The sequence below is a fragment of the Calidris pugnax genome, unplaced genomic scaffold (assembly GCF_001431845.1).
Source record: "Calidris pugnax isolate Ruff unplaced genomic scaffold, ASM143184v1 scaffold54, whole genome shotgun sequence".
Classification (NCBI taxonomy): domain Eukaryota; kingdom Metazoa; phylum Chordata; class Aves; order Charadriiformes; family Scolopacidae; genus Calidris; species Calidris pugnax.
The window spans coordinates 238,697-264,817 of NW_015090864.1; the positions used below are offsets into that span (position 1 = coordinate 238,697).

The window sequence follows — 26,121 nt, forward strand, 5'->3', positions numbered from 1 at the left end:
TGAGATTCTCCAAAAGGCTCCATGGGGCAGCCCGTGGAAGGGCAGCTCATTCTCGTTAGTTCCCAGGAGTGTTTGTCCTCAGGAATGGTGAGACCTGGATTTACCCAGGAGGAAAAAAAAAAGCTCAAAAGGCAATTCCAGGTAGCAAAAGGTTGAGATTCTCCAAAAGGCTCCACAGGGCAGCCCGTGGAAGGGCAGCTCATTCTCGTTAGTTCCCAGGAGTGTTTGTCCTCAGGAATGGTGAGACCTGGATTTACCCAGGAGGAAAAAAAAAAGCTCAAAAGGCAATTCCAGGTCTCACTCATCTCCTAGCACAAGGGAGGTCCCAGCTCAGTGGAAACCGCAATGCTGAATCAGGAAAGGTCCTCCAGGTAACAAAATATTGAGTCATCCACCAGCTGAAACAACCACCTCTGTGGTCTGAGAATCCTCTTTCTGGAGCTGAGATGGATGGGAGTTTAAATAATTCACAGAAGACCACAAAGGTCATGCGTGGCCAAGCCATGGACACAACCTGGATGTCCATAGTCTCAATGCAGTGCACTACTCACTAGACCATCCCTTCACAGCAGGAGCTCCCCCTAATATCTCTTACAGATCCACCCTGAAGATGGACTGACCATCACTGGTCATCCACTGACCTGCTGGAAGAGGCAAACCACCCTGTAAAAACCTGGCCACGCCATGAGACCCTGCTTTAAAAGGTGTGATATTTCAACCAGTGTCATTTAATTTGAATCCTGTAGTAATTCTTCAGAGTTTCAACTGTTGACATACACACTGAAAAAAAGAAAATCTGAAAAAAAGCTAAAGGACAACCAGAAGGACGAAACCTCATTATCTAAGATTCCAGGGGCTGGGATTATCAGCAAAATATTGTAAAAGTCACAATACAGTGCCAAGATTAGGGAACATCAGTCTCAAAACTGGCATCCTTGCATGTTGCCCTCTGCCTACTCCATCTCATGCCCTGCTAGGATGAGATAATGATGGGGAAGGTGTGGGATGGGTCTGATCCCCATCTCTTAGAGCTTTCCTGTGCTTCTTGCATCTGCCATCTCCCTAAGGAGTACCCAATTTATCCCCCACCCCTGCTAACAGGGCAGGCAGAAGAATGACCTGGAGGCCTTCCTTTCACTTGGTTGAGTCAGTCATGGTTGCTCCTGGAGGGTTCTGGGCAGGATGAGGCCCCCCTGATGTGGCTGAGCTGGCTTGGAGGTTGGTGAAATGACTTCCCATCAAGTCACGCACCGTGTATCCTCTCCAGGACATGCTCCATGGTGCTCTCAGGCATTGCACTGCCCCACTTGCCCTCCTCTTCTCTGGTTCACACATTGCAGACCTCCCACCAAACCACAGACAACTATCTTGTATAACCAGGTGAAGTGATCTTTCTGCAGTGAGCTAGTCCACCTGATCCTGCCTTCCCGACCTCACTCCAGCCATAACTCAGAGACTGACAATACATCGAACCATGAAAAATATAAGTACTATTTCAGCTGTGCTGCATGCTGAACCTGTAACAAGATCTCCCTTTCCCCCTCCCTCTTGGTTTGGTGGGAGAACTTCCTCTCTGCTCCCTTTTGCATCTCAGCTTTCCACCAGCCCGACCTCTGGGTAGAAACTTCACAGCAGCCCGGTGGCTTTGGGAGAAGGGGAAACCAAAACAGTGCTGGAGGTGGCTTCTGCATGAACTCAGAGAGTGCGTGTTAAAAACAAAATAAACACAACCCAGCCACCACGGGTATCCACCGGCTGGATGTGCACCCCTCCCATGAGGGTCCCCGCATTCCCCGCTCCCTGTGGTTTGGACATCTTCCAGGTGTGTGACCCTCAGGGCAGTTGGCTGTTACATTTTCATACTGTGCTTAGGGCTTAACCGGACTCCTAATTTGTCCGCTTCCACCAACGGGGAGATCATTTGCATTGAGGTGGATCCAGAGGAAAACTGCCTTTCCCTGCAGAACAGCTCAGAGCTGCATCAGAGCATCAGATGAGGGGTTTTGAGGCCCCATCCATTGCGAAACCACAGCCGTGCTTTTATTCTTGCATTGCAAGCAGCTGTAGGACAGTCTGTGTGAAGAGCATTTCTGCTCCCCCAAATTCTACTATACGTACATGAAGTTTGCCATAGTGGAGGTGTGGTAATCTAATATAGATGACTATGGTGTGGATAGCTCCATCAGAGCTGGCCACCTGAGATCCCAGCAGCAGTAAGAAAGAGGTGCTTTAGGCTGCAATTCATGGAATCATAGAACCATAGAATTGTCTGGGTTGGAAGAGACCTTTCAGATGATCTAGTCCAACCATCAACCAAACACTGACAAAACCACCACTAACCCATGTCCCTCAGCATGAGTCTACCTGTCCTTTAAACACCTTCAGGGATGGTGACTCCACTACTGCCCTGGGCAGCCTCTTCCAATGCTTAAAAACCCTTTCAGTGCAGAAATGTTTCCTAATATCCATCCTAAACCTCCCTTGGCACAACTTGAGGCCATTTCCTCTCACCTTATTGCCTGTTCCTTGGGGGAAGAGACTGACCCCCCCCGGCTACACCCTCCTTTCGGGGAGCTGTAGAGAGTGAAAAAGTCTCCCCTCAGCCTCCTTTTCTCCAGGCTGAACACCCCCAGCTCCCTCAACCGCTCCTCACAAGACTTGTGCTCCAGACCCCTCACCAGCTCCGTTGCCCTTCTCTGAACATGCTCCAGCATTTTAATCATAGGATGGTGCCCTCACCCATCAGCTGCATTGACTGGTTTGTCACAAGAGGAGTCCAGGATGACTAGCTCAAATAGAGATGTATACATTTATATAGCAAGTCCCTTCCATTTGAGTCTCAGGTAAGAGGTTCTGCTACCCTTATGATTCATTTCAGTTGTCCTTCCATGTGTTTCATCTCATTTTAGACACCCAAGTGTCCTGTCTGGCTTCAAGGTGCTTTTACAGAAGGGAATGAGTTTTCTGTAGGTCCATGTTGCATCTGCAATTCCCTTGCGGTTGTATCATATACCCTAGAACATCTCATTTAACTCTGGGCATAAACATAACCTATGTTTCATCAACTGGATGAAACCTTCAGGACTGTGGTGTTCATGTGTCCTTTTTCCATCCAGTATCACAGGGATGGATGTGGGTGATCAAGAGGTGTATTTTCTAGATGACTGGTGGCAAATTCCATTCTGAATATCGTTGCACCGTGCCCTGTATCCAGCTTTCTCCTTTCATCCTTTCCCTTTCCCCCTTTTATGAGACAACAGCAAGACTCTGCAACATTTTGGTTGTGAAGCTGAAATGGATCCAGTGGTCTTTTGAGGGGTTGGCAGGCTGTGCTGAAGGGTGGGATTAGCAGCATATGGGGATGGAAGCACATGTAAGGGCTTTCCAGATCAAGTATCTGCAGAGTTTTTCAAAGTTGCTGATTCAGATCTTGCTAATGACATGTTTGAAATTAGCAGGGGAAGCATTTTACTGCTTTGAACGATAAGCAATGCCAGAAATCCTCTGTCACTAGCTCTAGTCGCTGCTTTCCTTGTCTTTTTTTTACAATAAAAGATACAACTAAAAAAAAACCAACCCATAATGGCAGGGAGAAGGGATATTTGCAAAAGGCACAAAACAGTCACTGATTTCCAAACCCTAAGGGAAAACACTGAGTGTTGAACATGACTTTTTGCTATGGAATTCTGTTGCCCTCATCTATAGAGGTGCTGAGCACTTCAGGTTCTCACAATCTAGAGAGTGACTGGGGCCAGCTCTTGGACTAAGACACCCCAATTTCAATGTACAAATGTACGTCTCAATGTGTGTTGAGTGCCTACATTCACATGATAGGCAACAAGGAGAGATCTTCAGATTCAGCTTCCTACACATAAGCACTAAGTGCTGCTTGAGATGCCTGAAACTACTCACGTGGACCCCAGATGCTGCTCCAGAAGAGCATGGGTTTCAGAGATACCTGCCAACCTTGTCCTAATACGATAGGTGATGTAAAGCATCTCCAACATGCATTTCTGGCAGTGGTGCCAGGTGTCTAAGTGCAGGAAAATAATTGGACACCTTAATTTCAGTCAGCAGAGCTGGAGAGTTGGTCAGCTCTACAGAACTATCTATGAAAAAAAAAAAAAAGGAAAAAGGAAAAGAGTAGGAGTAGGAGTAGACCCACGTCTCAGAAGTCAGCTGAGCTCTTTGGGTGCCCCAGAGCTGTATTCATGAATGGTACCAATTTTCCATGTCATTCCCAGTTTTTCTGCAGCATTCATAGCCACAGGAAATCCGGGAGGCCACAGAAAAAGTGTCCCCCAAATCTGCTGTTCACGTTAATAGAAGAAAGTTCTCCAAACCCTCTCCTATGACCACAAGTTGCAGGCTCTTGGGAGGCTGTAAGTAGGGACAAGAGCACTTTTTGCTTGCCAGCCTCCATAAACTGCCCTTAAGCATCTACCATGGGCCAGCAATGGCTAAATATAGGGTTCCAGGGACCATATCTGACCCTGTGTATTGTGTTGTGTTATGAGGAAACTTGCATTTTCATGTGAAGTATAATTATGTTGCTGGTATAAACCATCAGACTTTCCCAGCAGACTTTAGGTATAAATTATTATCATCAGCAGCACACTAGAAGGTGCTGCAGCATGTACAGGAACATACTAGACCTAACCTGTAAGTATGAAATGAGGACTGCGTGACAGGGTTGTTTGCAAGAATGAAGAACACATCTTGATGACACATTTTTAATTCCTACACGTACTTTAAAACATCTGCCCATCTTTCCTGGTGCAAATATCTGACACTTTGATGGCATTTCATCTGGATAACTCAGTATACGCTGTGTAAACATGTTCTGTGCCATCAGTTTGAGGCTGCACAAAAGTTGTTTGCTTTTAAAAGGGCCCCAGAGAGCTCCAAGAACAAAGGCCAGGCAGAGAAGATTTTTGGTTTGAAGAATGGAGTTTAGATAAAGCAGTCCTGCAACATGCTGTGCCTTTCCCATTGTGTTTGGTATGTGATGGATTCTCGAGGCCTCTCTGATTTCCCTAGAAGCAGTAAAAACCACCATGATATAAACAAGCAGTAGCAGATCAAGACAGGATTGGTGGGCTGAGGTTAGGTCTTAGGATGGTCCATCTTGCTAGGCTGGTGGTTTCCGAGCTGAGCTAACCTCCCAAGTTGCTGGCTCATATTCCCCTTCCCCACAATTTCAGTAGATGTAGGTCACATTTACCCTTAAGCTCATCCTTGAAAACAGGATAGGCTTGACCTGCTTTAAAAAAAAAGGATGTGTTTGGTTTTAATGTTGGTTTTGGGGAGAAGGGAATGAAGGAAATTTCTACTTATTGAGCAAAATATGCCATTACTCCTGCCAATGTCTGAAAAAGTGACCAGAAAAAGGACCATGCTGAAGGTGCTGCTATTGCCTGGCTGTGTGGGAGGGAAGTGGGCCCATAGTCAAAGAGCCACTATGGTTTTTTTTGAGAGAAATTGCCTAAAAAGCTGTCTACTAATGCTTCAGGAATTCTAATGTGTGCCATGTTTTTAGATTAAGGAGGAGCTCCAAGAATACAGGTCACCCTCACTGGTGGTTTTAAGGGAACCTAAGAAACCTGTAGGACAATGGCCAGTATGGACCAAGATTTTCCACCATCTCTGCTGGTGAAGGCTAATCTTAAAAGCAGAATGGGAGAGAATATATAGAGACTGTGGTGCAGTGGTGGCTTTCACCATGAATTCTATCATTTGCTACTGCCCAAAGGCAGAAAGAAAACCATCTTATCTTCCCATGATGTGCTGCTGAAGACACCTTTCCAGAAAACTTCTTCCCACACCTTGCTAAACAGCTGTCTTCTCCAGCCCATGGTTGTTCACAGCAAGATTAATGCTATCTGCAAGGTGTTTGGAGAAACACACTTCAATAGCTAAGGGCAGCCCACCTGCTCTCCTGGCTAAAGAGAGGGCATCAATCTTCGGGGCTGTCAATCCAGCCTCCTTCAGCAGTGCTAATTTTCCCTTAGAAAACAGCCCAAGAGCAATTGCTCACCGGGCAGTTACGAGCTGTTAATTCTCCCGGCTCTGATGGCTTTAGCATATTTTGCTAATTTCAGAAAGCGGTTTCTGTGCTGCCCTGTGTGAAATAATCCTCTTTAGACGCTTCAGGCAAAGGTAGCGAAAGACACAAACTTTCTCTGGGGCCCACTGTTTGCTGTTTTGGTCAATCTTATAATTATCCCACGGTGGCTAAAATGAGAAAACTACACACCTAAACAAACATACATGGACATATATATATATATATATGTGTATATTTGTGTGTGTGTGCATGGACGTGGGTGTTTATTTAGGTGTGTGAATTTATATATCTATCTATCTATAGATATAGGCTTATTTCTAGAGATAGCAATGCAGAGAGGTATATATATAGTCACAGACAGACATTTTTTTCCCTAATTCTTTCTAATAGCACAGTTTCTTAAAAGTTCCTCTGGTTACATCTGCTGGGATGCTGTCCTACTTGGAGTCAGCCCACCATCTCCTTTCAAAACGTTGGTTAAATGCAGCTGTTACTGGTGACGCAAAGATGCTGTTCCCCGGGGGTGGGGGGGGAAATAATAATAGAAAACAATCTCTCTCTAAAGGCGACTAGTCTATCTTGCCAAATTCCCTGATTCTGACATCTCTTGACATATTTACTTCAAGGAAAAAAAAAAAAAAAAAAAAGATCAAAGGAAGGTTTATTAATTCCAGCGCTTCGGAGCCACGTTTGGGTGTGAAAGACACGAGGTCTGCATCGTGCTCTGAAACTCATCACCCAACTGAGAAAAAAAAAAGTCATCCCTTTCCTTTTTTTATTTCTAGAGTGCTTTTCATGCCAGAAGGCCCAAGAGACCTGCAGTGGATGTATGTGCCTTGCTTCACTTGTCACTTAAACGCAGCCACCTCTACAGTGAAACAAGTACATGAGAGCATCATTCAACAGCATCACCATGAGGAAAGCCACCTCTGGCAAATACAAGGTTAATAATAATCATCATCATCAATAGATGCTGTTGAAAATCACTTTTAATCAAGCTACAGTTCCGAAGCTAGGGGAAACTTCCATTTTTTCTGATGTTATTTGCATTGGGTGGGCATCATTTAGGCAATACCATGTTGCCCATTTAATCTGAACAATGATGGTGGTTTAATTTGTCTTCCCACTTAATATCATTAAATTCAACTCTGTGTAGCTGGATTAGAAAACCCATGGCAGAAGATGACTGAACTTTGTGTACAGAATAATGAGGATAATAATATTGGGAAGGTTTATTAAAACAGCTCATAAAAGGAGAAGTGATGAGGAGCAGCAATTTTCCAAGTAAGAACAGAGGTTGAGAATAAAAATGAAGTCTTCTGCATCGTGACACCTCATCTAATGTCACTCTGTTAGGAAACAGAGTCCAAGTTCCTGTCTGTGCAGTGACCACCTCTACACTCAGGAGACACCAACAAAGACAAATACATGAATCTCAGGACAGACTTTGCTTTTGGCCTTTTTTCCCATCCTGGGTGTGGAAGGTCTCTACTCCTTCCTTGTACTGGTAACAAGTGGACAACCCTCTTCTTCTTTCTACCTTTCCCCTGCTGATTTACCTTGACCAAGTCCTAGCTGCCAGGACTAGCTGTTTCCTTTAACAGAAAGGACCACCTTTCCCTAGGGGAAATCTAGGAGACCTGCTCAGGATGGAGAGGTCTGCAGCAGATGACTCTCACCTCAGGAGGTGGCTGAGAGAGGTGGGACAGGGCAGATAATGACTTCAGAGAAGTCAAGAAGTCATGCAACTTAGTAAAGCTCTCAGTATGAACAGGATGTTCAGTAAGTCCAACACCTACTTCAAAAACTTCCCAGAAATCTCTGGGGCTAAAATAGTCCTTTCCACTATATGGACTGGGAAAAGATGAGTCCCACCAAACTTCTAAAAGTGAATGTTGTCAGCATTGAGACAACACACTTTGCTATGAAATAGCTGGAGCAGTACCTGGTGGCGTGTGCAACCTTATTGGTTCCTTGGCTGTGTGATATAATTCATGCAGATGCTCAAATAACATCCGTCCTCACTAAACAATGTTTGCAACCTTATTGGTTCCTTGGCTGCATGATATAATTCTGCTCAAATAACATCCGTCCTCACTAAACAACTTCCTTCACATGTTGCTTCACCGTTGACACACACAAAAAAAACAATACAAAAAAGCCCTATGCTGTGGTTGGATTTAAAATTAAGAACGTCCTCCCAAAGGGACTGTATATCATCTTCAAGCATCCTCCCCACTGTAACTTCCTTCACATGTTGCTTCACCGTTGACACACACACAAAAAAATACAAAAAAGCCCTATGCTGTGGTTGGATTTAAAATTAAGAACGTCCTCCCAAAGGGACTGTATATCATCTTCAAGCATCCTCCCCACTGTGAAGCTTGTGGTTAGATCTTTATCTCCAGCTGTCTGAAAATAACCCTTGCTGCAAATGAGCAGTCCCTAATGCCATACCCCATATCCAAGGAGGACATCTTCCAAGCACCACTGAGGAACCAGAGGTTTCTGCTAAATTCTTTGCAAATTGCAGAAATAGAGCAGCAACCGCGTGTGGGTGGAAATGTCTCTCTCTGCGAAACGAGAAGGTCACATCCTCTCAGGTGACTCCAGCAGCAGCTTTGCTGTCACGTTAGCACTGAGTTGCTTCTGTGATGCACTCAGCTGGGGAGACATTCAGAAGCACCACAGACCCCCAGCTGGGCTCAGACCCAGACAGTGAGCTAGAAAATTTCTGCCAACTACTCTTTTGCCAATCACCCGAAATTGTGTAAAAATAAGGCCATATTTTGCCGAATATCACCCGAAATTGTGTAAAAATAAGGCCATATAGATGTGATGTATAGATAGACACCTTTTTTTCCTTGATTTTTTTTTTCCAGGAGCAGACCAAACCCTTTCCATGTGCTATGAATCCCTTTCTAACTTTGGACTGGTGTCCCTGTTTCAAAACTGTAACTACATCAGAATTGGGTCAGGATCTGCCCTTCTATGTTAATTTGCTTTAACATATAGATGTGATGTATAGATAGACACCTTTTTTTCCTTTTTTTTTTTTTTTTTCCCAGGAGCAGACCAAACCCTCTCCATGTGCTATGAATCCCTTTTCTAACTTCGGACTGGTGTCCCTGTTTCAAAATTGTAACTACACCAGAATTAGGTCAAGATCTGCCCTTCTATGTTAATTTGCTTTAACAAAGGACTTTGTCCCTACCCATCTCCAATGAACAGACCATGTAAAACCTCTGATCCTTAACCTCTCCACGAAGATGTTCTCTGTTAATCACCTACAGAAGTAGGGTTGTTACTGCTTTGATTGACACATCTTTTAGCTCTGTGTTTGTATATCCCCTACAGACAAGCACAGAAGCATTGGAATTATTGGCAACAAACTGGTAGCAAAATTATTCCCTGGTGGGAAAGAGGTAGTTTCAATAGCATGGAACAAGCTCCAACCACTTCTTGGTGTTCCTGAGCCCACTTCAAATTTCCCTAGTATCTCTTTGCAAACGGGATCATGGCAGCTGGAGGAACCATTTTGGCATTGAGGACAATTTCAAATTCAAATAATTTCCCAATCGAAACAAAGATATGGCTTTGGCAAGCTTGGACATAGCTTCCAAGAGGAGGCAACGAACTAGAGCTCCTCAAGGGTTTTAAATGAGACAGTGCTCCTCAGGTTAGCCCTGGATGACGCCAACACTTCACACTCCACGCACAAATGGAATCACCTACCCTTTCCCTCGTCTCGTTGGTGAGGAACTTGGCACATTCACTGTAGTTTGCCCAGGTGCGGTTGTTGCCCGGGACCAGCTCCCAGCTCCCGTTCAGGTCACACCGGCGATAAGCATGGCCTGTGAGAGAAATGAGACAGAATAAACGGGACTGGACTGGGTAGAACAGGAGAAACTTCTTCCAAGGGTGGATCCCATCAACCCTGATGCCTCCTGCCTGCTTTGAAGCTCAGCCGCAAGAAGACAATTTCCATCTCCTTGGCAACTTTATCAGTTTTCTAGCTGAGACACACCAGAGAGCTAATAACAAATTGCACTTAGTTTAGGTTAAGATATGAGGTTTAAAACCAAGGAGAGAAGCATTGCAAAATCCCAAAGCACAGAATCATCCTCAGAACTGCAGCCCTCCTTATCAAAATAAGCAGTGATCAATATTACGCTCCTCTTTCTTTACAGATTCAGTGCTTCTCAAGATGGATTTTTCTGTGGGGACCCTCTTCATGGAGAGAGAAGAAAAGCCAAGGTTTCGCCTTGGGATCCAGCTAGCAGATGAGGACATCCACGTTCAGATGTCTGTGAGGGAGGTATCCTTGCATGAGCTGCATGTAAAAAGTCCCATTACAGTTAACAGGGATGAAACCAGTCAACAGATCTATCTGTCCTGTGACTACAGAGGGAGAACTTTCAGACCCCTCTGCATCTAAGGGTTTTAATCTGACTCCCACCCCAGCTGACTTGACCAGTGGATATCAGTGAGGTGAGGAATCCGTGCCACGTTGGGTTATAGAGAAAAAAAGGATGGATTGCCTGTTCCTCCTGGTCTCTAATGTGAAGTGGACATGCAGGGGTCTCCAAAAGAGGTCATCAGCTAGAGGTTAAGCTGGCTCAGTTCTCAGGACCTTATAGAAGAGGCAGGACATATTGCGTGCAACCAGGGTGCACTGGAATATCATTACTTGATTTTCTGAAACCAGCATCAGGGCTCTGCTGGGAACATACAACCTCAATTCTTTAATTTTTCAGTCTTTGGGTGCAGAGCTTTGCCTGAGAAAAGAGAATGCTTTAGCTTTGAAAATGCACTGAAGAGCGAGTGTACTTCAACTGCTTCTAAAAACACGCACAGACTTCGCGGCACCGCAAGCAAGCCAAGAAATGGGCTGCCTGAGGGGAAGTGAGATAGGGAGGAATTCACATGTTCTGGTTACCAGCTCTGTTCTCAGATACCCACCTAGGGGTCTGGGCAGAGGTCAGGGGCTAGAATTAACAGACCCGTCAAGGGAAGAATATAAATTGGAAGAATATCTCGCAGGTTTCTATTTCTACCCAAATTTTGTGGCATCAAACAAATACAGGTTTGTATATCTGCAATATTACCCAGTTGTAAAGCATGAAATTGGTGCTAATAATGACCCATTACAGTCTGAGGTGGGTGGGAAATTTGTCACTGTTTGGGTTAAATCAGAGCTTTTCTTTCAGCATAAAAAAGTAAGGGTTGTTTCTTAGATTATTTTTTTTTCCTGGTTTCACCTCTGCTTGGTCAGGAGTCACCACGTGATGAAAAAGGGATGTTAAGGAGGATTTCTAACTTCCTGACCCTCAGGCCTCCCCTTACTGCAGCAAGTGCCGACACGGAGGACAACACTTACCTTTGTGATTGAAGTCATAGATGTACTCGGGACATGGCATAGCCACCACTTTGCCTGGCACACCTTCAGGCCAGCAGACAATACCATCCCACTCTGGAAGACAGAAGCCATCTGTGGAACAGAACACAAAGGGAAAGAGGAGTCACTGGACCTGCCAAAGTGACACTGATGTCCCACCACTTGGAGAGGGGTTCTCTATGAAAAAAACACCACCACTGTCACTCAATTCGAGAAATGCCACTCTTTGGCATCATTGCAATTTTCTTCTCAGAGTTTAGCTCCAGGCGGTGTGGCTTTCCCTAGGTTTTATTGCAGAAGGACGTGGTCAGACATGGGATAATTGCTGAGCACTCTCTTCCAGGGCTTAATACATCTGGCAAGTTGCTTTCCCTCATGGGCTGGAAGAAATGAAAATTTCTGGGAGAGCAGAGTGGAGAAGAGAAGGATTTGAGCATCCAGGACTCTGTAGGCTGATGGGCAACCTGGAGATACCCAAGGGAGCTTGGCTTGATACGACAGCACAGATTTGAGCCTTAGGCTACCAAGGAGCTGGATTATGCTGTGGCTACATTATTGTGAGGCTCAAAGCTACCAGTTCAGGATTCCCTGGCAGGTATTCATGCCCACAGAGCAGACTGGCCGTGATTTAATGTCTACAGACCATTAATTCAAATTCTGCTGTAATTTTAACTCATTATTTGCATCAGCCAGTGCTATATTATACCACAATGCTTTGCTGCTTTCTCAGATGCTCTTGTGTGCCTGAATTTGGGTGTGCTTTTAAGTAACATTAAGATTGGAAAGAATCTATAGAGAGCTGTCTCATCTTCCTCATTGTCTGCTCATTCAAGGGACAAAGCCAGAACTTATCCACATTTAGAAAGGCTGTGAAATACTCCAGGCTTCTTGAAAACTGTGGGAACTGACCTCATTCTCAACACAGCTTTAAAAAGAGTGAAGTCAAACCCCTTCCCCACCTCTTATATCCTTCCAGATTGTCACCCACCCATTTTTGCAGATCCAGAAGCTCCCAGTCCACAAGAGAGCAAGTTCCTGGTTAGACATGGATGTTCAACGTGGGCTGCGTTTCCAGTCCTTGAGGAAGGACTATCCACCCAAATCTAACTTGGTGCTTTTGTGTTGGGCTGTATTAACCTGCACCCATCACTTAAAATCCAGAGTATTTAAAGTGAAAAGCAAAACCCAGTGAATCTGCCCCAGCTCTGCTTTCAGAGCAGCACCTGCCCTTCCTGCCGATGGCAGGAACCCCACGAAGGAGTTTATCAACAGCGTATAAAGTGTCTGAGAGAGAGGAATTACACGCGAATCAAAATAAAATGGAACAGCCTGCTCTTATCTGCAAGAGAACTCCACTAGTAAAGAAATGATAAGCGCGGCCAAGATCTCAGCATGTTTCATTAATATCAAAGCTAGTGCCTTAGCAATCTTTCAACCAAACAGTAATTTATCCTTTATAATGATTGTGCTTTCACAAGATTAAATAAGAATACAGGATTCGCTTTAAAGACCTTTGGCTGGTGTGGTGCCCTCCAGGGTCGGAGCTGACAGTGATCAATTCAGTTTGATGGTATTTTAGGACATGAAAAACAACAGAAAAACTCATCACTTAACAGCTGATTTCTTATCTTTAATTTAGTCCTGATGAAAAGGACCAGACTAATCACTGCCTATCTTCTAAAGCATTAGCTGGGAGTAAGGATAGAGGAGCTAAAATTCCTCAGCATTGGTGTGAGGAAGAATCTCTATTTCCCGTCATATTAGAGGAAGAATAACACTATATTTCCTATTCATGAAAACTGGGAAAGCCCTTCCCTTTGGCTCATTATGTTGCAGAATTACTTACACTGTGAAAAACAGTTTATTTATTTTTCAGTTCTCTGGAAGGATCAAAAGAAAAAGGAAAAAAAAAAGTCCCACAAAATTTGGATGAGGACAAAACGTTATTGTCTCTGAGGTTTTTTTTTGCAGGCAAGAAAGTAAATAAAGATTTCATTTAGCCCTCAAAGTGGTCTTACTTAAAATAAAAACAATTCTTTTTTGCAAAATAAATAAAATGATTTGGGTAAACTTGAAAATGAATGCTGTGGAGAAACAACATTGAGGAGAAAAAAATTCATCCAAATGTCATGCTCTGAAATGCTGAAAGAAAAACCTTCGCCTTTTCTTCACAGCGACTTGCAAAGGTCAGTCTGGATTTGTAAGAAGTTTCATTATAGTATCATACTGCAATATTTGTCCACAAAATATTAATGTGGAAAAGTAGCTGGTGGGTACACCCTCCTCATGCTGTAAACATACACACACACACGTTTGCAATGGACTCATTCAAAAGAAAAGTGATGCTTTTGGATAACAGAGCATGAAATTATTTCTTTGTGGGTAATTTGATTCCCACAATCCTCCCAAAAAGCAGAGGGTTGAAGGCTCTGTGCAGGAAACAGAGGGCAAGCCAGTGTTGGGACACCTCTGAACTCCTGCTTTTTCATGTGGACAATGTTGGGACTCACCAGCTGTCCCAGAAATTAGAAAAAAAAGATCATCTTTGCTGCCTCTCACTGCATCTGAAATCTTTCCACGCCTCTATGCATTCACCCATGGAATTAATCTATTAAATCTGTATAAGATCTGGGGGGACTCTGCCTTCAAAAAGTGGCTCAGTCTCCCAAGAACAGATGAAAATTAATCTGTCATTGTTATCATGAACTGCCACAACACAGAGAAAGCTCTTCAACTTCTTCCCCACCTCTCCATTGTCTCCCACCTCTCTCTCCGTGCCCCATGCTTGGAAAACCCATTTCAGCCAAATTTGAAGGAGAGGTAAGAAGTTTCAGTCGCCATTTCCTTCCTGTAATTTTTGCGGTGTTTGATGATTAGTAGAGGGAAGGGCAGGGGGACATTTGGCAGAATCCATCTAAACAACCAGCCTTTGCTGACTGACCAGCCAACTGACACATCCGTAACTTAAAATTAAGCCCAGCATGGCTGTTTCTTGCCAATCCAGGGCACTGTTGGGGCCAGGGGAGAGGGATTGGGAAGAGGCACTGCAGTTATTTGTCTGTGGTAGGGTGAAGCTGGGGGAAACATCCACAGGTCAAGCCAGGTGACTCTGGACCTCTTGGTTGCAGAACAAATTGAGAAGTTCCTACATTGACTGAAAAGTCCCGGAAAACATTTTTCAAATGGAAATATTGACTGACGTCAGGACCAGCCACACTTTGTGACTGTTGGGTCCACATTCTTGGATTTTAATGCAGCCAAAAGCTGTTTCTCCCCTCTGTCATGCCTATTGTCCCAGACAGGAGCCACAACACCCTTCCCTCATTCCTCTAATACCTTAATTTCCCCTTCCTAAGGAGAAAAACCATCAACCTGCTGATAGGATGAGGGATGATGGTGTTAAACTAAAAGTGGAGAGATTCAGACTAGACATAAAGAGGAAATTTTTTATGCTGAGGGTGGTGAGACCCTGGCCCAGGTTGCCCAGAGAGGTGGTGGACGCCCCATCCCTGGAAACATTCCAGGTCAGGTTGGATGGGGCTCTGAGCATCCTGGTCTATTTAAAGATGTCCCTGCTCATGGCAGGGGGTTGGACTAGGTGGCCTTTAGAGGTCCCTTCCCACCCAAACCGTTCTTTGATTCTATGATTGCCCACATGCTTTCCTTCCTCCCTCACTCCACCCCTTGTCTCCTCCGGTCTGCACAGCCATGTGGCACCTTTACCATTAATTTCCCCAGCTTCAGACCACCGATGTGACAAGTGGGACCAAATTCTGCACCTTCTGCCTCCAACTTTCTTTTACTCACTCTAGGGGTCACTTAACAACTGAGCTGATGATAGAATGGGGAGGGAAAATACCGTATATTCCATTGGTATTGTGCTGGAATCCAAACGGACATTTCTTTCTGTTTGTTTTCCCAAATATTTCTTCCAAACATTTTTTTTCTTGGTTTATAAAAATATTAACAGTACTAACAACTTGGCTTCTCTCTGTTGTTTGCCTTTTCTCCTGGTCATTTCTCAAGAGATCCATACTGAATTAGAAAAAAAAATCTGAAAAATGGTGAGGAGTTTCAGGAAAACAATGAAAAATCCACAAGCCAACAATTTTTCCTGATGGCTATAATTTAAAGAAAAAAAAAATATCAATTTTACAATGTTTTTTATAAGCTGTCATTAAAAAAAAAATAATCCACCACCTGCAAGGAGTGTGCTTTTGGCATGCTAAAAATAAGTCAGTCTCTCCTGAGACACTGTTAAAAATATTTAGAAGCACAGATAATCAGAAGGGATCCAGTTCGTTCTAAATGCTGATTGAAAGGCTGTTGAAAAATTTCTTTTTTTGGTGAAAAATCGTTTGAGGGTTCAAATATTCTGTTTGGCTTGATACAGGTGGGTAGGTTTGGGCCACGAAGTCACATGCTCCAAGTGAACTGGGAATGCAAAGCATTTCTTTCCTTGGAAGAAATAGTAGGATTAGCCGAAGATGTAACTCAAAAGGAATTAATAAACTTTTAAGAAAACAAGTAAATCTCATATTTGTCCTGTATCCTAAGCGTTTGGATTGTGTAGCAGACACTCAGGCAACACTGAATGGAGGATATTGCCTATATGTATGTGGGTGAAGCTCCTCCAAATTCAGAGCCGTAACTCTCATGGATGGAGTCAGGGAAGGTGGGAATTGCACTGAAGTTTCTCACATTTAGAGGACATCACTGACCACTTTGGTGCTGAAGAAATTAGTCTTGCAAGACATGCGTGGCTGGAAACGAGGCGAGACTTTTTGCTTCTCCAAAGACTTCGCAGATGCCACATCCTGGTGTCTCCATTTCTGTCTCTGTAGTTTGAGATGAATTCAGGGAGATGGGGGGGGTTTGTACTTGTGAAGACCATGGGGATCAGTGACCACCACTCTCCCCGACTACAAACCTAACACAGGAAGATCAGTGAGGTTGGTAAAAGTCAGCTGCTGAGGCAGGAATTGAAACTTTGTCTTCTAAGACTTGTTTCGCTTCTTCATCCCATAGTAGTTTGCTAGAAGAAGCCTCACAGATCTTGAGATGTCCTTGCTGCTGGTCAAACAAAATAACCTCTCTGGGGAAAAGCTCATAATTTCCTTTGGTGAAAAGCAACAGAAAGCAAAAATCTTTCAGCAACAGGGGAGGACTGGTAGGGTGGGAGTATTTCATTGGTGGCCCTAGAGGAGAGTAAAAGGCTTGATCTGCTTAATCCGATGAGAGAGAATGAGAAAGAAGGTTTTTCTCATCCTACTGGCAAGAAGTGTGACTGGAGATGAGCTACAAAAGTGGAAAATGATGCAAAAATAAACAGTCGTAAACTGGCAGTGAACAAAGCTTATATTGGAAATTAAGAGACAGCTTCTATCCTTCAGATGAGTTATGTTCAGGGTGAGGTCCCTGGGAAGGACAGCAAGTTTCATGTCCCCAAGTGATTTTAAGATGGAACCTCATTAAAGCAAATGAAGGGTGTGGCATTAATGGGGCTAGGAGGAGAGCACCACATCACTCACAGCTTCCTCTGCATGTTGCACTCTGGGGCTCTGCTGCCATCCTTGCCCTGGGACAGGTCCGTACATCTTCATCCTGCCTCAGTGTCCTGTCTCATGATTAGCAGAGTCACTTGTACTTCCCAAAGACACCCCAGTTTTCCAGGTGGCCACCCACCTCCATTCCAGATCTCAGAAATCATTTTGCTTGACCTAGGGGCAATCACTTCCAAGGACAAGAAAGATTTCAAAACAGTCCAGATTACTCCTTCCTTCCTTCCTAGGTACAGAGATGCCAAACCAACTCTTGTGTTCTCATCTCTTGGTCTCGAGACAACCAGCTCATCACTTCCTCAAGACAAGCTGAGCCACAGTAAATCTCAGCCTCTCTTCGCACCATTACATCTCTGCCCCAATAAAGGTCACCTCCTCTAGTTTACTGATGTGTTTTCTACCTTTCTTTATTTTCTGTTTTTCTTTACCTCTCAGCCCATCAATCCAGCTTGCTCACATTCTCAGCATCAGCTGAAGGCAACACCAAAGGTTCAGAGAGGTGTCCCTGCCCGGGGCAGGGGAGTAGAACTTGATGGTCTTTAAGGTCCCTTCCAACTCTAACCATTCTATGACTCTAAGAGAGAGGAAAGGCAAGGCATATTTGGGCGATACCTTCTCACTGCTGTCTCCCCAGGTTGCAACAGGGGTTATTCTCTCCTGCCTCCTCCTCTCCCCTTACTTCCTCCCTCCTCTCCTTCCCCCCAGGTCTCAATTCCGATTCCTGTGCAAGCCGTACATGCATGTGGAGAACACATTAAAACCAGCTGCGAGGCTGCTTGGCAGCTGGATAAATGCAAACACGGTCTCGAGGTGTTTATCTAGGGGTATGGAATATAAATCAGCCCGACCTATTCTGGCACCGTGCAAGGCACCAGGGAGACCACATTTGGAAGACGGTGTGCAATTGTGGTCACTCTATTACGGGAAGGACATTTGGTGGATTGGAAACAGCCAGGGAGGAGCAACCAAAAAAAAATGACCCAGCGTTTTGGGACAGGAGGGGCAGAAAGGGGGGCTTGGAGAGCCAGAGCCTCTGTATGGGGGTGTTTGGTGTTGCAGATGCACTTCAAACCTGGCTGTCAGAGCACGTGTGTATGAGTGCCTGCATGTGTATATGTCTAGATCTATAGAAGCATGGTTTTGGTTGGACAGGACCCTAAAGATCTGTGTGAATGAATGCCTGCATGTGTATATGTATAGATCTATAGAATCATAGAATGGTTTTGGTTGGACAGGACCCTAAAGATCATCTAGTTCCAAGCCTCTGCCATAGGCAGGAACACCTGCCACTAGACAAGGTTGCTCAAAGCCCCGTCCAACCTGGCATTAACCACTGTAGGAAGGGTTGTGTGTTGTTGTTGACCTGTGGTGTGCAAATGCAGAGGGAGCATATATCTGTTTTGGGGAAGGATGCTCTGCACACATCCAAGGGCTCTGGCATGAGTAGTTGAGGATGTGGTGTTGCAGTGTCTCAGTGGATGCACCTCTGAACATCTCTGTGTGTGGATGTGTACAGCCTGCTGGCCAGCATGAGGGGAGGGCAAGGTTGACCACTGTAGGAAGGGTTGTGTGTTGTTGTTGACCTGTGGTGTGCAAATGCAGAGGGAGCATATATCTGTTTTGGGGAAGGATGCTCTGCACACATCCAAGGGCTCTGGCATGAGTAGTTGAGGATGTGGTGTTGCAGTGTCTCAGTGGATGCATCTCTGAACATCTCTGTCTGTGGTTGTGTACGGCCTGCTGGCCAGCATGAGGGGAGGGCAAGGAGATGGGGTGGATGGATGTAGGTCCTACCTACTACTACTCAGAGATCTTTGCTGGCCTGCACTCCAGAGTTTAGTGGGCAAAACACCCCTTGCATGCTCAGCCCTGGAGGAACTGGACTTTGGAGGAGAATGATGCTCGTGCCACTGTCTCTTTATTCACCCCAGGGCAGGGTGGGAAAGTCCTAAGGTTATGAGTGCTACCAGACAATTGTTAGCATGACACAGCTCCAGAAAGCTGGCTACCCTGGCAATTCACTAGCCCATTTCACATGCTGCCTGTCCACTCACGGCACTCACAACTCAGAAGAAGAAATATTGCCTTCCACATTGCTTGGTTGTTTGCAGAACAGTATTTGGGCCAAAACTCTGGTCCTGTCTTGTTGAGCCACAAGGACTGAGAACAGAAACAGGGAGAAACTATAAAGAGCAGGAGTTACAGGGTTTATAGAGGTTTAGGGTCTTTAGGGCAAATTCTGAGTGTCCTGGATGGCATTGTCTCCCTTAACTTCTAGGACACCTGAGGCTACTTACGACCTCTGAGGATACTCTGGCAGGCCAGATGATCAGGAGATGGTGCTTCAGCCTCTGGAGAGAAAATCAGGAGCAGATCCTGTGCTTCCGCAAGCCCAGAGAGAGCTTGGACTTGGGTACAGGTCCTTTAGGGACAATGGAGCCATAAACTCAGACGGGCAACCCACACACCTTGGGTAAATACACACAGCTTCTAAACTAAAAATAACCCCTTTCCCTAGCAAATAGGTTTATTTATTAAAAAAACAAGCCATTTTGAGGCAAGCTGCAACACCTAGGACTCTGAGAAAGGATTGCTGATGGCTTTTGCTAATAACAGGTTTGTGTAAAAATGTCTTTTCTCCCACAAAATGTCCCATCTCCTTTTCCAAACCAGGGAGAGACAGGCTTTTAATTCATGGGTGAAAAAAAATAAAATAATAAAAATCAGGTCTGATGGCTTACGGCTGGGAATTTCACTTCATCCCCTTCCAGGTTTAACTTTGGGGTGGCATCAGGCTGCCCACCACGGCTGAAATGTAATATTTGTGTACGTAGAAGAGAAATTTTTAGGGTTTCCTGTTCTTTCCAAAAGGCTTTCATCTAGAGTCTAAATTTAAAGAAAAAATGGGGATTAAAAAGCAAACAAAAGAGAGAGAAAAGAAGAAAGGAAGCCAAACGCTTGTGGGGACAGGTTTTGGGGTTGTTTTTTGTTTTAATATTTAGGGTCTCCGTCCATCAGTGCCTTAGCCAAAAGTGGCAGAAGACACACATATCCTGAGACAGGCTTGTGTGGAAGCACACTAGATGGGGTCAGCTCTGTCTCCCCATGGCAGAGGTCCATGTGGGGCTGTGCCTATGTCACCCCATGGATCAGAGTCCATGGCAGGTCGTAAGGCTCAGAGATACACCTGGGAGGTGGCCAGGTGGAGATGGCTCTGTCTACGTGATGTGTCCTAGGAGGACAGGAGGAATCTCACCTTAGCTAGCATAAAACTAAAAGTTAACATTTAAGGGTGAAAAAAGGGAAGTTGGTGTTTTTACACATAAACAGTGGTTCATTATTGCTGAAGAAAGCTTAGAATTTTATCAATTTTTTATCTTTCTCTTTGCTAGGACTTTCCTTTGGACTATCAACCTTGGTAGTTGTAACAACCACATGTTCCCACCCTCCAGAAATGCTTGACATGTCTACTGTTCATCCTGATACTCTGTAGTCCCTAATTCAACCCTTAAAATGTGGCTTTGACACATACCTAATTAAATTGCATCTGGTTTGTTTCATCTGAACAAGATATTGCTGAACTATCAGAGTAGATACCATATTTGGATGCTCCACTTGACAAATAATTGCCTGGTCTTTTAGGGCATGGGTCAGGGATCAGAAGGTTAAAATCAAGAAAGAAGGTGAACATTCCTTCCAGCCTCTGGAATTCTCTTTCCAATTACATCACTTTCCAATGAGTATCTATTTCCAGTTAACATCTTCCAAAGAACATCTCCTTCCAGTCTCTACAAGATGGATAGACATTGCTACTCTCCATATTCCCATCAACTCTTTTCACAACAAGCAGTTCAAGTTTTAGGCCAACTATACTGGTTTTCATACAGTTTTAGTAACTGGAGCTACTTGAAGATCAACCTTTTGGCACAAGGACCAAGACAGCGTTGGCCAAGACAGCATGAGGGTGCAGGTTGGTTGGGAGAACAACATAACCACTCACAAGCCACTTTGATAGGAACTGCTCTGGAAATTGCTGCCTTTTGGCACTGCACCAAAAGGCACATGGTACTGGCTAATAATCATGCAGGCTGAAGAAAAGAAAACTCGATTTCATAAAAATGACAGAGTAAAAGGACAATGTTGAGTGGCACAGATTGGAGAAAAAGATCTTCCTTCTTCCAGAGGATGGTGGAACATGATTCGAGGTACTTATCACTTTTGGGCTGGCTGTTTGCTAAAGAAGAGCTCATGAAGTCCATGCACAGGCAGGTTCACATTTTCCAGTTAAAGAACCAGTGCTGGTGTGTGTCTCCATGTGGAGTCCACATGTGCTGGAAGAATGATGCGCAGAAACCTGCTCCTCAAAATACCATTTCCCCTCTTGGGGGCAAGAAGGGGTGCTAATCCAGTCTACCTCTCATCTCTTAAGACCCATGGATATCCCTGAAATTTGGATTTTTCCATTTTTATAATGTAGGCTGAATGAATATTAGAGGGGAAAACACAAGCTGCAGTGCTGAACTGTGGGAGAAAGCAATATATTTCTGATAAATCAATGTCCTCACTAAACTGAATGGGAATCTGCCAGTTTATACCAGGAAAAGAACTGGCCCATGAAATGCACTCAGCAGTGAGACGGGCGAAAGAGGAAGAGAAACCAGGGACCCATTGCACTGCAGGAAGCTTCAAATGTGTTTTCCTCATTTCAAAACAAACCTGGAGGCTTTAAAGTGAGAGCGATGATGAGAGTTTTGAGTTTCAGTCAAGTGGGATTTGTCCAAAGATTTTCATCAGTTTCTGTCCACCTGGATTTGAATCTTTGGAGTCTCACCTTGAATTCCAGGACAAAAGGAAATGTGGTTTGTGGCTTGTGCCCTGGCTGAAGAGTAAGGAGATGAGAATCCAAACCTTGGCTCTGCCACAGACTCTCCTTTGAGATCGGAGGCGAGGCGTTGAATATCCCTGTGCGTCAGCTCCCAAAAATGAGGACAGCAGCCCTACCAAACTCTCATGCCAGCTTACGTGATATTTCTTTCTATCTAAAAAATTTAAAAAAAAAAAAAAAGGTGTCCCAAATTCTCTCACTGCTTCCGAAAACACAGATCATGGGCTATTATGGAGTTGTGTAAATCACAACACTGGGCTGCGATCACACCCAGGCAGAGGCAGGATCCAAGCAGCCCTCTGCCAGGTGGTATCTGGCAACTTCTGGTGAGCAGGGATAGGCTTGGGCCAAGGGTGATGGCAGGACAGGATCTGACAGCACTAAGTGGACGCAAACAGCCCTTGATGTGAAGCTGGGCCACATGGGAGCGAGGAGAAAAGGCAATGAGGGATAAGTCAGCTTGGGTTTTTCAAAACATCGAGTGTCCAGCAGGTAATGCTGGATGTGGTACTTCTTAGACCAACACCTTCCTCTCCTGGCACTGCTCCTTTCCCTGCGATGGCTCCCTTGTTTATGTGGCTGCGTGATGAAGCAGATCAGGAAGCTGATGCAGCTGAAAAACAAACCTCCTCCAAAAAGGCTCTTTCTGAGGTTGATCAGTTGTGCCACTGGCCCTTCCCATACCTGCCAACTATTTGAAATGGCAAATGAAGTCATGCTTTTGATGATAAAATTGGCCTCTGGGTACACACACAGGTCCTCAGCACCTTTGCCACCATAACTGAGTTCTGCTTGGCCCTTGTTAGCCAAGTTGTCTTCTCAAGGGTATAGGTTTGTGCTGAAGTGACTTCTTTCTTCAGCCATAAGGATGATCTGTAGGGCCAGTTCAAGACATGACATGCAGTTAGGAGCCCGTGGACTCCACCTCTTCTTGTCTGAGGGAAGAGACATTACTGCTGCCTCCTCATACCTTCCATGTACCTGCCACTGAGCTGACAGAAAACCAGCATTTCATTCAGTTCAGTTTTGGGCCTCTCACACCAAGAAAGACATTGAGATTCTGGAGAATGTCCAGAGAAGGGCAACGAAGATGGTGAGGGGTCTGGAGCACAAGTCTTATGAAGGATGACTGAGGGAGCTGGGAGTGTTCAACCTGGAGAAAAGGAGGCTGAGGGAAGACCTTCTCACCCTCTACAACTCCCTGAAAGGAGGTTGAGATGGGGGTTGGTCTCTTCTCCCAAGGAACAAGCAATAGGATAAGAGGAAACAGCCTCAAGTGTCACCAGGGGAGGTTTAGACTAGACATTAGGAAAAATTTCTTCACTGAAAGAATTATCAAACATTGGAATAAGCTGCCCAGGGAAGTGGTGGAGTCGCCATCCCTGGAGGTATTTAAAATCCAGGCAGAGGTATATGGGTTAGTGGTGGTTTTGACAGTGTTAGGTTGATGGTTGGACTCAATGATCTAAAAGGTCCCTTCAGCCTAGACAATCCTATGAGTCTATGATTCAATCTGGTTCAAATCCAGGTATGAATTCGAAGTGTTGATGAGAGCAGGTTTGCAGGAAGAGATCCTCAGAAGACTCCTCAGGGAAGCAGGGGCTGTCTGCAGGAATGCAACCTCCTATTTCTCCTGGCTTAGAGAGCCACCAGAGGGAAGTATCCCTGCCTGCCCATAGCAATGGATGTGACGCTCAAAGTCCATCCATGAGCTATAACACTGAACATTGAGGGGTGCAGGACACAACCCCAGAGCTGAGATGTGAAAACAGGATGCACAGAGTCTTCACTTATTGCAGAACTTGCGTAAGTATCTAATGCGGAACAGCTCTAAACAAGCCATGGGGTCAAAGGCCTCTTCTCCTATGACCTCTGTGGTTAAGAGCTTCCCTGGAGAGATGGGACTCTCAAGTCCAAAGCCACTCCTTGTTGACTCGGGCCAAGTGTTTTAAGCAGGAACTTTCTCCTTTTCCAAACATCCTACATCACTGGGCTGTCTGCAGGGGTGTCCCACAGTTAGAGCTGCTCCATGCTCTATTGACCTTGAAGTCTCCTCCAGGATGCCATGGAGTAGCTCTGCTTTGTTATGGACAGAGAGAGCAGATGGTGCAAACTTTCCAGGGTCTTATATATGATTGTTATGGACATTTATTGACCACATGGGGACAGGTTCTCCCATTCAGATGACTTCCAGAAACTAAATGTAACACAGGTAAGTTGAACCAGGAGTATATGCTGCCTCCTGCATTGCACACCTTGAGCTTGGGCTGATTTGTTTCTTGTTGTGGTTACTTTCATTGTTGTTGGGGTTAGATTTTTTGTTTTGTTTTCTTGTTACTTTTTTTTAAAAAAATATATTTTAAAGGGGCTAGACTGTGCCTGTTCCCTTTTGACCTTTGAATACCAGCCAGATCAATAAATCATTTCAGGCCAAGGGGTGCACTGCTCTCTGTGGTCTGCAAACACACTTCTCAGCAGTGCTTGCCCCACATCCAATAAAATAAGTCTGTTCTACCCTGGCAGAAGCAGCCTTTAGAGTGGGATCTATTCATCACACCACTGAAAAGAAAAATAAAATTCAGGGGCAGGGGTTGAGCCTCTCACCTTCTTTTCAGGAGGCACTGGGAGCTGTCAAGACAACAAGGAGCAGGATTGGCTGCCAATGGGAAGATGAGGTCCTTTGTGCATCTGACATGGGAACCATCAGTCTCCATTGCCAGCAGTAATAGGGTATAGAGTGGCACATCAATGCCATGGGCTTCCAGTGTTATCAAACAAACAGTCAAATGGACCTGGACACAGAACTCTGTCTGCCTGCAGAGTCACTTCTTTTCCTTCCAGGAAAGGCTAGGTCTTGTAGAGCCAAAATACAAATGCATCATGAGGGACAACTCTGTCCTACACCCCCAAAAACCCAAAGACAAGACAGATAAGGGACCTGGCAGGGCAGTAGCACGACCCAAGTCCTCCATGGCAGTTAGAAGAGTCCTTCTGCCACCCAAGTAAGTGCTGTTCAGAAATACTCTGAGTGATATCACTGGAGCCTGCCTGAAGGCTTGGGGTGGCCACCCAGGATTTATATTGCTCCAAGTCACAACCACTTTGCCCCCATAAATATTGTCTGCAAGTTGGGGCTGGTGCATCTTAAATGTGAAGACTGTGTTGCCCTTCCCAGGCTTTTTCTTTTGGGTCTGTAGTGAGGGAAGAGGCAATGGGATGAGGTCCTCCATCTGGCTGAGAAGGGCACAGACCCATATGTCCTTGGGTGAATAGGACAAATAGAAACCAGCCCCCATTTTCCATATCATCAAAGGAGGGAAGGACTGGACCTAACCAACTTTTCACCCTGGGCTCTGAAGCCTTTGTGCAAAAAGCAAGCTTCTGAGCCTTAGCCAAACAATTAATTGCATTAAAGCTAACACAGTGCAGATTACAGCCTTTTGTTCTGCCACCCCTCGTCCCACAAGAGGATCTAAAACTATGCATCTCCTTTGCCTCCTGCAGCATGAAGGAGCAGACACACAGCGAAATGAAGATTGAGTTAGTCTGTTCACATACACCCCATAACGTTGTAATTTCACGTGTCTGTAGTCTAAAAATCTGGATGGCAGCTCTTCTGCAAAGCGGGAAGATCTTCTCCTAATTGCAAAATCCTCTGTGACCACCAACTCTTATCTCAGAGACGGTCTGGCAACTCGCAGCCTGTGGGAATTTCTGGGGTGTTACGGAGGCCCTGCCACTGGAAATTCTTTCACAACATCTTAAGAAAACATTTCTTGGGAAAGGGTAAATCAGAATTCATTCAGCCTTCGGATTAGTGTACCTCTTGTACATTCATTTGATCTAAATACCTGTTGCTAATGATTGCATTGAGTCTTTAAAACCTTGAACATGCTGCTTTGAGTAATGACATTGAGCTGATTCCTCCTCTTCCCTGTACTATTTGGGATTGGACAGAGATTTGCCTGAGTTTTACTGCCCAAGAAGCTCAGAATAGCTTTTTCCAAAGCCAGGACTTGGGCCCATGGGATATCTAAATGATAATGTATTAGATTTCTTCCTGTTCCAGTCAACGGCAGCGTTAATGCTGGCCTCAGTCGTGGAATCAGGTCTCAAAATTGGGCCAAGGGCATGTTTGCAAAGCCTTGTGATTTGATTCCTTTGCTCTACCACGATGAAGAGCCCCAGATCTGCTTGTCAGTCATATGCA

At 44.9% G+C, this 26,121-nt stretch overlaps 1 protein-coding gene across 1 annotated transcript in view; it reads right to left on the bottom strand.

Annotated features, from left to right (window-relative positions):
* The window catches only part of PTH1R (parathyroid hormone 1 receptor), a 125,091-nt gene that overhangs the window by 26,885 nt on the left and 72,085 nt on the right, over window positions 1-26,121 (bottom strand). Inside the window, exons 3-4 of the mRNA XM_014945122.1 lie at window positions 11,448-11,558; window positions 9,803-9,921 (exon numbers count right to left, since the gene is read on the bottom strand). Of these exons, the coding sequence (XP_014800608.1) occupies window positions 9,803-9,921; window positions 11,448-11,558 (230 nt within the window). The remainder of the gene's footprint in view (window positions 1-9,802; window positions 9,922-11,447; window positions 11,559-26,121) is intronic.